General features: G+C 38.2%; 1 protein-coding gene across 1 annotated transcript in view; it reads left to right on the top strand.

Moving 5' to 3' along the window:
• Window positions 1-13698, top strand: part of mccc1 (methylcrotonyl-CoA carboxylase subunit) — an 80799-nt gene extending 67101 nt beyond the window's left edge. Inside the window, exons 18-19 of the mRNA XM_072572448.1 lie at window positions 6180-6251; window positions 12014-13698. Coding sequence (XP_072428549.1) covers window positions 6180-6251; window positions 12014-12130 — 189 coding nt within the window. The 3' untranslated portion in view covers window positions 12131-13698. The remainder of the gene's footprint in view (window positions 1-6179; window positions 6252-12013) is intronic.
• The last annotated feature ends 831 nt before the right edge of the window (window positions 13699-14529 follow it).

Genomic DNA, 14529 nt, shown 5'->3' with positions numbered 1-14529 from the left:
ATGGCTAATGCACCTAATGTATACATCCCTGAACACTGTGGGTATTTTAGCATGGCCAACTTTTGACTGGTGGGAGAAAACCAGAGCACCCAGAGGAATCCCATGCAGACACTGGGAGAACGCGCAAACTCCACACAGACAGTTACGCTTGTGCTGTGAGGCAGCAGTGCTAACCACTGAGCTACACTGCCACCCTTTTTTTAGGAGAGAAAGAAAACAATGTATGCCTTATCCAGTTCAATTTCTGATTGATGGTAACTTCCAGAATGTTTATAGTGGGGAGAGAAAGAACAAGATATCCTTAAATTGTCTATTATTGGAGGTGGTCATTGCCTAACCTTTGTGTGGCATTAATGTCACTTGTTATTTTTCAATTCAGACCTAGATATTGTCCAGGTCTTGCTGCATTTTAACATGGACGTTTCCATTATCTGAGGAGTCGTGAATGGTGCTAAACATTGTTTAGTCATTAGCAAACATCTCTACTTCTTATCTTGTATTGGAGGAATGGACATTGATGAAGGAACTAAAACTGGTTGGGCCTGAGAGCCTATCCTAAGGAATCATGCAGTGATGTCCTGGATTTGAGATGATTGACCTTCAACAATCACAACTATCTTTCTTTACAATATAGAACATCACAGTACAGGCCCTTTGACCCTCTGTTGCGCCGACCTATGGAAGCAATCTCAAGCCTATCTATCCTACACTATTTCATTTTCATCCATATCTTTATCCAAAGACCATGTAAGTGCCAGTAAAGTTGATAAGCCTACTACTGTTGCAAGCAGGGTGTTCCACATCCCTACGACTCTCTGAGTAAAGAAACTACCTCTGATATCTGTCCTATATCTACCACCGCTCAGTTTAAAGCTATGTCCCCTCGTGCTAGCTATCACCATCCGAAGAAAAAGGCTCTCACTGACACCCCCATCTAACCCTCTGATTATTTTATATGTCTCAATTAAGTTACCTCTCAATCTTCATCTCTCTAACGAAAACAACCTCAAGTCCAGCAGCCTTTATCATAAGACTTTCCCTCCATACCAGGCAAAATCATAATAAATTGCCTTTGAGCCCTTTCCAAAGCTTCCATGTCTTTCCTATAATGCAGTGACCAGAATTGTATGCAATACTCCAAGTGTGGCCACACCAGAGTTTTGTACAGCTGCAACATGACCTTGTGGCTCCGAATCTCAAACTCTTTACCAATAAAAGCTAACACACCATATGCCTTTTTAACAACCCTATCAACCTGGGTGACAACTTTTAAGGATCTATGTACATGGACACAGAGATCTCTCTGTCATCTACACTACCAAGAATCTTACCATTAGCCCAGTACTCTTTATTGCTGTTGCTCCTTCCAAAATGAATCACCTCCCACTTTTCCACATTAAACTCCATTTGCCACCTCTCAGCCCAGCTCTGCAGCTTATCTATGTCCCTCTAACCTGCAACATCCTTTGGCAATATCCACAACTCCATCAATCTTAGTGTCATCCGCAAATTTACTAACTCATCCTTCTATGCCCTCATCCAGGTCATTTATAAAAATGGCAAACAGCAGTAGACCCAAAACACCACTAGTAAGTGAACTCCAGAATAAAAATTTCCCATCAATCACCACCCTCTGTCTTCTTTCAGCTAGCAATTTCTGATCCAAACAGCTAAATCACCCTCAATCCCATGCCTCTGTATTTTGTGCAATAACCTACCATGGGGAACCTTTTCAAATGCCTTATTGAAATCCATATACACCACATCAACCGCTTTACCCTCATCCACCTGTTTGGTCACCTTCTCAAAGAACTCAATAACACTTGTGAGGCACGACCCACTCTTCACAAAACCATGTTGGCTATCTCTAATCAACTTATTCCTTTCTAAATGATTATAAATTCTATTTTTGATTACCTTTTCCAACACTTTGCCCACAACTGAAGTAAGGCTCACTGGTCTATAATACCAGGGTTGTCTCTACTCCCCTTCTTGAACAAGGGGACAACATTTGCTATCCTCCAGTCTTTGGACACTATTCCTGTAGACAATGATGACATAAAGCTCAAAGCCAAAGACCTGCAATCTCCTCCCTGGCTTCCCAGAGAATCCTAGGATGAATCCCATCCTGCCCAGGGGACTTATCTATTTTCACACTTTTCAGAATTGCTAACACCTCCTCCTTGTGAACCTCAATCCTGTCTAGTCTAATAGCTTGTATCTCAGTATTCTTCTCGGCAACATTGTCTTTTTACAGTGTGGATACCGAAGAAAAACATTCATTTAGCTCTTTTCCAATCTCAGACTCCACGCACAACTTCCCACTACAGTCCTTGACTGGCTCTAATCTTACTTTAGTCATTCATTTATTCCTGATATACCTATAGGAGGCTTTAGGGTTTTCCTTGATCCTAACTGCCAACGACTTCTCATGTCCCCTCTTGGATCTTCTTAGTTCTCTCTTTAGGTCTTTCCCAGTTAGCTTGTAACTCTCAAGTGCCTTAACTGAGCTTTCACATCTCATCCTAACATAAGCCTCTGCCTTCCTTTTGACAAGAGATTCAACTTATTTAGTCAACCACGACTTTCTTGCTTGACCACTTTCTCTCTGCCGGCAGGTACATACATATCAAGGACACATAGTAGCTATTCCTTGATAAGTTGTGCGAGGTATGACTCCACCCCGCAGAGAGTTTCCCCCGGATTTCTATTGAGTCAAATTTTGCTAAGAGTTCCTTGATGGCATTCTCGGTCAAATAAAGCCTTGATGCCAAGGTCAGGCATTCTTCCCTCACCTTGCCTCTGGAGTGCAGCTTTTTTGTCTGTGCTTGCAACATAGCTGTAATTAGGTCAGGAGTTGACTGATGACCCTGATGGAAGCTAAACCGAGCATAAGTAAGTTGGTTATTGTTAAATAAGCATTGCTTAATAGCACTGTTGATAACTCCTTCCATCATTTTACTGGTGATCAAGAGTAGATTGATCGGGCAGTTGGTGACTAGGTTGTATTTGACCTGTTTTCTGTGTACAGAAAATAACAGGGCAGTTTTCCAAATTACCAGGTAGATGCCAATGTTATAACTGTGCTAGAACAGCTTCTGGCACTGCAAGTTCTGAGCAGCGTACAATACTTTTGCTGGAATGTTGTCGGTACCCATAGTTTTTGCAAAATTCAGTTGATGTTCCTTCTTGATATCATTTTGGAATGAATCGAATTGACTGAAATTTGGTGTCCATGATGCCTGGACCTCCAGAGGAGATTAAGGTGAATCATCCGCTTGGCGCTTTCGACCTAAGATGGTTGCTAATGCTTCAGCCTAGTCATTTTTACACTAGTGTGTTAGGCTACCCTGTTTTTGAGGATGGGGGTATTTGTGGAGCCTCCACCTCCAGTGAGTTGTTTAATTGTCCATCCCCATTCACGACTAGAAATGGTAAGACTACAGAACAAAGATCTGATTTGTTGTGGAATCACTTAGCTCTGTTTGGTATTTGCTGTTTTATGTTGTTTGGCATACAAGTAATTCTGTATTGAAACTTCAACAGGTTGCCCATTATTCTTATGTATGCCTCCTGGGTCTTCTTTAGAACCAGACTGATTCCTGGTAATGGTGGTGTGTGCATATGGCAGGCCATGACATCTAGTTTGATTACAATTCTGTTGCTACTGATTGCCCACAATGTCTTAGGAATGTTTAGAGTGAGATCTATCCAATTTAACATGGTGTAGTGCCAGATAACTAAAGCCCTTGTTATTTGTAAATGCTTAGCCTCATGACAAATAAACTTTAAAATATCAGACTTGTTGCTTTTAAATTTGACGGGAAACTGGAGACAGTGACAGCCTTCCTCATTTTTAACTTGTGTTTGAACCCGAGTCTCATGGATAAATTTCTATTGATTTCAGTGTGCCAGTTTTTAGGGTGGTACGGTGGTTCAGTCGTTAGCACAGTTGCCTCCCAGCCTTGGGTAACTGTCTGTGTGCAGTTTGCATGGGTTTCCTCCAGGTGGTCTGGTTTCCTTCGACAATCCAAAGATGTGCAGGTTAGGTGAATTGGCCATGCTAAATTGCCCATAGTAATCAGGCATGTGTAGGTTAGGTGCTTTAGTTGGGGGTAAGATGTAGAGTAGTGGGGTCGGGGAATGCTCTTCGGAGGATTGGTGTGGACTTGGGCTGAAGAGCCTGTTTCCATATGGTAGGGATTCTATAATTCAAATATCAACAACAATAGTCTTCTAATGCTTACTACGATGATAAAGAAAATTCCATTAGTTAAGAAAAATGACTTCAGTATCTGAGTTGCACTATTTTATTTCAATTTTAGCACATTTTAAATAATTACACCTCAGGCTTTGGCAGCCATGCTGATCAAAGTTACATCAGCAGTTAAGCCAAGTGTTCTCCAATTTCATCTGAAACACAGTACGTGTGTAAATCAAGCAAGCTGAACAGATTTATTTTTTTAAAAGTACATGGATAGAGAAAAAATTGTTTGCTGCTCATGATAAAGTAAATGACCGTCTGTTTCACAGTAGAATTGTGCATTTCTCTTTTAAAAGTAATTTATTTTCTGTTTATATAAAAGAATAACAATGTTATGTTAATTAATTTTTATTGGAATTGTACTTGCGTTAATCATAAACCGAACAGTATCAATCCATTGTGTATTTTCCATAGCATTGCTCAAGGTGAAATATTTTAAAAAGAAGTGTTGTGCACGGTTGCAAAATTGTTGCTGGCAATCGGTCCAAAGCATTAAGGAATGCAGTTGTATTCAGACACAGTGGTTTCTAGCAGAATTTTGAAAGAGACCTCAGGCTTCAGCAGTGCTGTAAGATTTGTCTGAGAAACATAAGAAGGGAGTAGGAACACTAGGACAACTTCAGAATCTAAGGCCAGTGAGAAAGGACATTGTGAGACCTTGGGAGCATCAGAGTTATAGAACATAGAACATTACAGCGCAGTACAGGCCCTTTGGTCCCCGATGTTGCGCCGACCTGTCATACCAATCTGAAGCCCATTTAACCTACACTATTCCATGTACGTCCATATGCTTGTCCAATGACAAGTTGTTGTAGGATGAGGATTCATGGGAAATATATTTCATGGGAATGTCATGTATTTTGAACCATGACAGGGAATCTTGAAAACTGAAAGTCTGACCTGCTCTGCTTTTCCAGCGCCATACTTTTTGACTCTGATCTCCCGCATTTGCAGTCCTCACTTTTTCCCAACTGATAGTCTTGCTAAGTCTAAGGTTAAGTAACCACCAAATGGAAAATTAAGAGCTACCACACAACTATTATTTATGCAAAAGAGAAATAAGGGAATAGTTTAACGGTCTGACTCCTGGCAAGTTGCAAGGGATAATTGGCACATATTTATTAAGCATCACTGTCTAAGTTTATTTAAAACTGATGATAATATGTATTGAAAATGTGCTTATTGATTCCTTCTTTGTGTAATGGCTGCTATTTTAGAGTACTACTTCCCAATAAAATCCACCCTGCCATTATCCAAACTGTATAGATACATGATGAAGTAGAAAGATTCCCATCCTGATAGGATCATAGGATCATCATCCAGTTTTAATATGCATTGTTTACAAGCCAGGATTCCATCCCACACGATTATATTATTTTTCTCACTGGGTTAATGGTAATTCCTCTTTCTGATACAAAATGTTGGCCAGATTATTAATAGTTTTAGAAGAAATGTTACTTACAAAACTTAAGAGTTCACAGTTAAATATTTTCAATTTTTTGTGGTATGATAAAAAAAACAATTAACTTTGGAGCAATATTGCCACAGAACCTCAAATCCTGTGACTTCATACAGGACAAGGCTAGATTGTGTATTTCACCATCTACCTACAATGCTCCTAATATTTTTGCTTGCATGCCTATAGTGTCTCACGTTAGATTTATTAGATTTTAGAATCTTGGCAAATATTCTATATTTTCAAACTTCTTTGCATTGCAAGATAGCCTGTAATTTAGTCAAGATATTGGAATGTAATATAATACTTCACAAAGTCATACATTGAATACGTTAGAATGGAAGAGAAAGACATGGTTTAACTGGGTATGGAATATGATACAGCATTTCATTCTGTGATGTGACTGCATATGATCCTGGCTATTGCAAATTGTAACAAATGATTATCCCTATTTTCAAGGTGTTTGTTAAGGAAGGTGATCATGTCAAGGCTGGAGACGCACTAATGGTGATGATAGCTATGAAAATGGAGGTGAGCAAATATATTCTGTCTAAAACAATATAGGTTTCACTTTATTTTGTCTTTATAATTTTAATACTAAAAGGTTGAATTATTCTGAAATTGTTGTTTAAAGGGAGTATTCACATGACAAATGCCAAGAAATGTAACACTGCAGGCAGTTTCTTACTGATACAGGGGACTCCTCTTCCAACAACATTCAGATTCTGTTCAGATGCAGGTGTAACAGATAGTCTAACAGTTGATTTAAAGACACAGTTATATAGGCTATCCAATGTAAGCATTTTACTTGATCTTTTCCAATCACTGTTAATTGGGAAAGGTTACATACTGTATGTTTTAAATCTGTCAACAATGGGTATCCAAGAATTTGATTTCAGCCCTAAACCTGTTTGGATGTGGAGGGATTAATACTGAAGAGTCTTTATCTGAAACGTGAGTTTATCTAGGTTTTATTTAGTCAGAAGTCACATGACACCAGGTTCTAGTCCAACTGGTTTATTTGAAATCAGAAGTCCTTCACCTGACTAAGGAGCAGCTCTCTGAAAGCTTGTGATTTCCAGTAAACCTGTTGGAATCTAACCTGGTGTTGTGTGACTTCTGAATTTGTCCACTCCGGTCAAACACCGGCACCTCTACATCATAGCTTTTATTTAAATAGTGATTCATGTTTTGTGAATGTTTATCATTTTGATCAAGGCTACCAACAGCATATTAATATATGGCTAGTGGTTCATGAATATGATCTTACAGCCATTACAAAGGCATAGCTACCAGGAGATTAAGGCTGAGAACTAAATATTCAGGTGGTTTTATGATTTTTTGAAAGAAAAGATGGAAAGGGTGGTGGGGTAGCATTGGTAGATTGGGATGATTTAAGTACAACATCAAGAAGTTATATTGGATTGGAAGTTGTAGAATCCATGTGGATGGAGATAAGAAATAAGGCAAAAAGACACTGATGTGAGTAGTATTTAGGCCCATAGCTGTAATTATACAATAGGAAAGAGAACAAATTATGAGATGAGCGCACATCAAAAAAAGACAGAATATTAATCATGGGTGATTTTAATCTTCTTGTAGATTGGAATAGTCAGATTGGCAGAGGTAGCTGCAAAGAAGAATTCATTGTGTGTATTTAGAACAGTTTCCTCGAATAGTATAATCAAATAGCAGGAATCGGGCTGTTTTAGATCTGGTGATGTGAAATTAGGCAGGTTTAATAAATTACATTAGAGTGAAAGATCTGATCTTTCTGGCCTAGAAAGCAATGATCTTAATATGGCATTCACCTTGAGGCATAGTTATTTCGACCATTGATCCTATGTTAAACTTAAAAAAGAGGAATTATAATGGAATGAGGACAAAACTGGCTGGAGAGGACTGGGAAAGGGTTTAATAGCAAAGAAAATTGAAGAATAATGCCAGATGATTAGGAAAACAGTTTATGGCTCATAGTAAAGATACTTTACAGTGAAGAAGAAGAGTTCTGGGAAAAAGATAAGTCAAACATGGTTAACCAGGATGTTAAGAATAGCATCAAGTCGAAAGAAAAACATACTATGTGGCAATGATTAGTGGTAAGCCTTGAAATGGGAAAACTATAAAAAACAAAAAGAAGGGGAAAATAATTTTTAAGGGAATGCTGCTTAAATTATATAAAAGTGAAGAGGTTCGCCAAAGTTAACCTTAGTCCCTTAGAAAATGAGGCTGGAGGAATAATGGGGAACCAACAAATGGCAGAGTAGTTGAGTAAATACCCGTTCGTCAGTCTTCATAGTAGAAAACACTACTAGCATTCCAAACATACTAAATAGTCAAGAGACAAAAGGAGATGAGAAATTGATGCAATAGCCATAATTAGAGCAACAGGGCTAGGGTAACTGTTGGAACTAAAGACAGAATAATTCCCTGGACTTGATGGACTATCTCTGAGGATATTAGAAGTAGTAGCTGGAGGGATGGTGGACCCTCTGGTAGTAATCTTCTAAGAGTCCTTAGATTCCAGAAAAGTCATAGAGAATTGGAAAACTTCTAATGTAGCTCCTTATTTACAAAAGGGAAGATGATTTAAAAAAATTGGTAACCACAGGCTAGATATCTTAGCATGTTATTGGGAAAATGTTGTAGTCTATTATAAAGGATGTAAGAGCAAATCATGTAGGAGTACATAATAAAATCAAGCAGAGTCAACATGGCTTCACAAAGTAGAAATCATGCCTAACAAATTAGATTTCTTTCAAGAGCCAACAAGCAGGATAGATAAAGGGAAACCATTGGAAGTAATGTATTTGGATTTTTCAGAAGGTGATTGATAGGGTACCATACGTGGGTTACTTGGAGGTAGTATATTAGCTTCGAAAGAGGATTTGCTAACTAGTAGAAGACAGAGTTGGGATAAGGAGGCATTTTTAAGATGGTAACCTGTAAGTGAAGAGATGCAGGGATCAGTGCTGGGCCATACTTATTTATAGGAGAAAGTGAGGACTGCAGATGCTGGAGATCAGAGCTGAAAATGTGTTGCTGAAGAAGGGCTTATGCCCGAAACGTCGATTCTCCTGCTCCTTGGATGCTGCCTGACCTGCTGCGCTTTTCCAGCAACACATTTTCATACTTATTTATAATATATTTTAATGACTTGGATGAGAAAAGTGAATATACTATAGCCAGATTTGCAGACGACACAAAAACATGTGGGAAGGCAAATGATGAGGGTGACAGAGTCTGCAGAGGGATATAGACAAGTTGAGCTAGTAGGCAGAAACTTGGCAAATGGAATAAAATGTGAGATTATGAACTTTGGCAAGAAAAATAGAGAAGCTGAGTATTTAACTTTAGGAAAAACCACAGAAAACTATAAATCATAGGAGTTTTGGAATTCTTGTCCATAAATCTTGAAAAGCTAGTATATTTTAAAGGGGATCTATGAAATAGAAATGTCTTGCAAAATCTATACAAGGCATTACTTAGACCACAACTGGAATACTGTGAATTTTGGCCCCTTATCTAAGGAAAGGTGTACTGGCATTGGAGCCAGTCCAGAGAGAAGTCACTCGGCTGATCCTGGGAATGGAGAGTCAGTGTTATGTGGAGAGGTTTAGTTGGTTGGACCTCTCCTTATTGGAGTTTAAAAGAATGAGAGGTGGCCTTATTGTAACATACAAGATTTTTAAGGGACTTGACAAGGTAGAAGCAGAAAGGTTGTTACCCCTTATGCAAAAGTCAAGGACCAGAGGGCAAAATCTCAGAATAAGGACTTATCCATTTAAGAGATGAGGAGGGTGCCCTTCTCTAAAAGTAGTAAATATGTGGAATTCTTTATTGCAGTGGGCAGTTGAGGCTGGGTAGTTAAGTGCATTCAAGACTGAAATTGACAAATTTTTAATGAGCAGTTTCGGAATTTAGGGTTCTGGTGAAAAGGCAGAAAAGTGAAGTTGGGAATTATCGGATCAGTCATTATCTACTAGCATTGCAGAGTAGGCTAAATGGGCTAAATGGCTTCCCTCTGCTCCTAAGTCTTATGATCTCAGTGATATAATTCATTGAGACTATTTTCAATACTGATGAAATTCTCCTTGTATAAATGTAGGAGCACGATCTCATGCAGAATCTTGTTTTCTGCCTAGATAAACCTTCTAATCCTACAAGCTATACTATCTGGAAGGATAGGGGTACTAGATGCATAAATACACCTCTACCTCTAAGTACCTCTCCAAGCCAAAAACCATTTTGACTTTAAACTATATTCCCATTATTTCAATTTTGCTGGGTCTCAATCCTGGAATCCCTTTGTGACAGAATTGTGAGTGGACCTCCCATGCATCTCCCATGCAACTCCTATTGCAGTTCAGGAAGGCAGCTCACCACTGTCTTCTAAAGGGTAATTTGAAATAGGCGGAAAGTGCTGTTCTAGGTAGCTATCCCACATCTCCTAAAAGCACAAAAGAAAATTGTTTTGATGATATTCACTGAGGGATAAACACTACCCAGGAGAACTCCCTCACACACTAATCTTCATACAGCACCACAAGTTAACTTATGTCAATCTGAGAGGGCAAATGGGGCTTTAGTTTAACGTCCAATCTCAAATAAGACACCTCCAATCGCATGCAGTGTCATCTCATCATATCACTGAAGTATCACTCTAGTTTAGATGTTTAAGTCTCTGAGTGGAGCTTGAACCCATAACCTTCTGAATCAGTTCCAAAAATACTACCACTCAGACAAGACTGCTACTTAAGAAAATTTTCACTTATTATTAGGTCTTTCTTAAAAGAATGCCGATAAAGAAATGTATCCTTTATTGAAAAAAAATTAATTGGCAATTTCCTACCTTTACATTTGTGGAAATTGATTTATTTTTGTTTCGAGCATGAATGTTAGTGACATATGAGAAATACTGAGAGGTGTTAGTGAGCATGCATTTGTAAGAGAGCCAAATCAACATGCACATAGTTTAATCATAAGCTCACTGAAACATCGTAGGATTAATGACTGCATCCAAACATGTCACACCTCTGGGTTTAGAAAAATTCTCCACAGTAAGGTCAGCAACAGTTTTTGTTTAAGCATCATTTTCTTAAAAATAAATTAACAGAAGCAAGACAAAATAAAATTTGTAATATGCTACCTAACATGCACAAACTTTCTTTAGAATGCAATGCTGTGTTTGAACAACAACAATTCCTCTATCTGATGCATATTGCTGACTGGAATATTAATTCACTTTCGGAGGAAAATGATTTACAATATGTGAACATTAACAGTTAAATATTTTTAGTTTCTTGTGATATAGTAAATGATATTGATAATTGAAAATTCCTGCATATAGGAAGAAATTAAATAATACACATGTTTATGGGATCACGAAAGACAAGGATTAAGTTGAGATCAATCAAGAGCTCCAATAATACTTGGCAATTAACATTTCTAACCACTGCACAGTAGCAATTAAGGCAAGTACACCTGAATGCTAAATTATGAAATGAAAACATTAGACTATAAATCAGATGAAGTTATTCTCAACAAATGCAAAGACATTAGTCAGATCACAACTTCATTGTTTTGTCTACTTCTTATCACCTAGACACAAATGAAGAAATGCAAGTGCTTGAAGGATTTTGGAGAAGAACTTGAGACTAATCACTAGGAAATATGGGAGATATTTGAACTTTTGTTATTTAGAAAGTATTTGGCTGAGATAGAATCTTACAAAAATCTACAAGATAGTAAACAATTTGGAAACAGTAAACATACTACTTTACATCAGATTGTAAAGGCAATTTAAACTAAGACAAGTAGTTCTTCTATAGCGTGGTGATTGCATTCTTGTACAACCCTGTGTTATAGAAAAATAGCATTCTAGAAATAGCACTTGAAGTGTTGGTGATTTAATCGTGTTACAGCCAACACACATTTTAAAAGTTTGTGCTTTAAAAAGAGACCTCAATTCATCAATCACATTACAGGGAATTTGTGTTAATTAAACACGTGTTATAGCAAGATGACCTGGACAGTGAATTTGCGGCTAATTTCAAAATGGCATTTATTCACGATAATGGATTTCCAAGTACAATAGTGGAGGCAAATGTTTTGGAATTTTTTTTAATTTTTGTTTTTTGTTGGTTTATTTTATTAATTATGTAGTTGGAACAATGTGGAGTACAAGGTCTGGCTGGATAGATAAACTCAGATGAGGTGAATTGCCTTTCTCAGACATTTTTATCATATTAATTTGGGAAAAGGTAAAAGTTGTGTCTGTATTTATTTTTCAGCATACAATAAAAGCACCAAAGTCTGGTGTGATCGCGAAAGTTCTCTACAAAGAGGGTTCCCAAGCTAACCGAAATGCTGCCTTGGTAACATTTGTGGAGGAAGAAAATTCAGAATGAATTCAACTTTGTTTATTTGGACAACTGTGCATAAAGACAGAGATTTAAGAATACCTTACTTTTCATGTGACTGTCGAATGAGTTTAGGTGCTCTTACTACAAACTGTTTGGACACTTATGAAAAGGAAGCATATTCCTTTAGTTCAGTATTTTATATCATTCTGAACTGCAACAATAAATGGTACTTGTACACTGAACAAAAACTGAGCTATTAATTTTGATCACAAATTACTTACTTTAGTGACTTATGTATTTCACAACCTTCAAATAGAATCTCAGCTACCTGGGAAATTTGTGTTACATTTCACTAGTATGACAGCTCACTTAAGTAATGGAGGGAAGAATATTTATGAATACTTCATACAACTTATCAAATAATTATTGATATGCCATATTACAGGATTTCTAACATTTCCTCAAGTTTTTTTTATATTAATATGTTGCATTATGTACAATTTAAAATCCATGCTTGGCTAAAATGTGCACTACATCTTGTGAAATACTGAGCACATTAGGTAGCGTCTGTAGCTATAAACAGAATTAATAGGTAGGATTTCCTTTCATACAGGTGATGGGAAGAGTAAATAGTCAGTTGGCACTGGTGAGATACCTGTCCCCTTTTCCGCAGTCCAGTTCTGAGCAGGAAGGTTCATGTCCCACTTTCGCAGCCCATCATCAAATTGAGGTCAATGAATGACCACTTAAGATCCCCAACCTGCCACTGGCCCAATTACCTGAGAAAGGCCAACTGAGAAACCAAGGTCGTCTGCCTGTTGCATTGGGCTCATTTTGCTCCAAGCTGGGGCATCAATAGGGGACATTGAGGTTGCCACTGAAAACTATAACGCTACCCCATCTTTGCCACTGAAACCCCTTTTCCCATAAACCCTGGCCCTTGTTACCTGTAGTTTCCTACACAACAATGCAGCTCTTTATAACTGCATCCTGAGCCTCTGGCAACATTCTGCAGCTCCCAATGGTTACCAGCCTCTGATTGGCAGCTACTTCTGTTGAGGTGGATCCATTGGCAAGGATATTGATAGGCTGACAAGCTTGCTGATTTTTTTTGTTCTCTCTCTCTCAAGGGATGTGGATGTGGCTGGTGGCCAGTATTTATTGTCTATCCCTAGTTGTCCTTGAGAAAGTGGTGGTGAGCTCCCTTTTTGAACTGCTGTGGTCCATGAACTGGTAGGTAGAAACATAATGCTCTTAGGGAGGGAAATCCAGGATTTTGACCCAGCAACTTGTTTTTTTACTTAAGTGACTAATGCGGTTTAATCAGATGGGCTTTCTCACTGGTAGGTGTTGTATAATGTAATGCATATGAAAGGGTTAACCTCAATTAAGCTGACGTTCTGCCCATTCTGACATAACATGCAGCCAATGGATGGATGTCAGACAGCTTGGGCAGTTGAGGCAGACAGAGGTTGGAGTCTGGTCTGGTTTGCATGTGGAGAGACACTCGTTTCACCTATTTTTTGTTATTAGTAGTTAAAATGTTTAGAAGTTCAGGTAACCTGTATATAGTTTACTGGTATGTAATAAACTGCATCCTGTTATCAAAGTCATTAATCTCTTCTGCTGAGACTTATTCATAATTAATCCTTCATTGCCTACTAGAAAGTCCCTAGATTTGCACGGAAGAAAGACCGGTAATAGCACTCTACCTTCGCCACAAGTGGTTGGTACCACACTTTCTCATCACTGTTGTAACAATCCGTGGGGGTGAAGGGTGTGGTTAGTTACCACTGAAAACATTTGTTCCTGCAGAGAACACTAGATCTCTCGGCGAGGTCAGTAATCTTTAATTAACCAGTTCTGATAAAAGGTTATTAACCTAAGGTGTTAAGGCTGTCTTTTTTCCTCTCTCTCTCTAGACACTGCCTGGCCTGCAATGTCCAGCATTTTCTGTTTTTAATTCAGGTTTTCAGCATCTACAGTATTTTATTGGTGATACTGTTTTCAAGATATTACTTTGTTTTGCTGCATTTGGGGTCCTGTTCACCTCACTATGTAAACAGTAAACTATTGGTATGGACATTTCAATCCATTACAGAAAAAAAAACATTTTTATTTGCATTGGTTTGTTACCAAAGCAGTGAAAATAAAAATTACTTCCAATGAGTCATACTATTGTTACATGTGAATTATGTTTCCTTCAGTGTGACAGAATCTGATATTCCTTTTGGGGGTGCAAGTTGCATTGGCAGCTGTTTTTGACAAAGTCTGTGGTAAGCCATCTTGAGAAGGGGACATATGCAGGAATCATCTGCAGGCTCCAAAAGCAGCTGACTCAGTGTTATCATGATGCTATTTGGACCACATATGTCCATTGTACAGATTGATGCAACACTAGCTGAAGATCTATTGTTCAGTTGCAAGTGGGATTCTGCTTAAAT

This window comes from Chiloscyllium punctatum, chromosome 6 (assembly GCF_047496795.1).
Source record: "Chiloscyllium punctatum isolate Juve2018m chromosome 6, sChiPun1.3, whole genome shotgun sequence".
NCBI classification, from domain to species: domain Eukaryota; kingdom Metazoa; phylum Chordata; class Chondrichthyes; order Orectolobiformes; family Hemiscylliidae; genus Chiloscyllium; species Chiloscyllium punctatum.
This window is presented reverse-complemented; position numbering and strand designations above follow the sequence as displayed.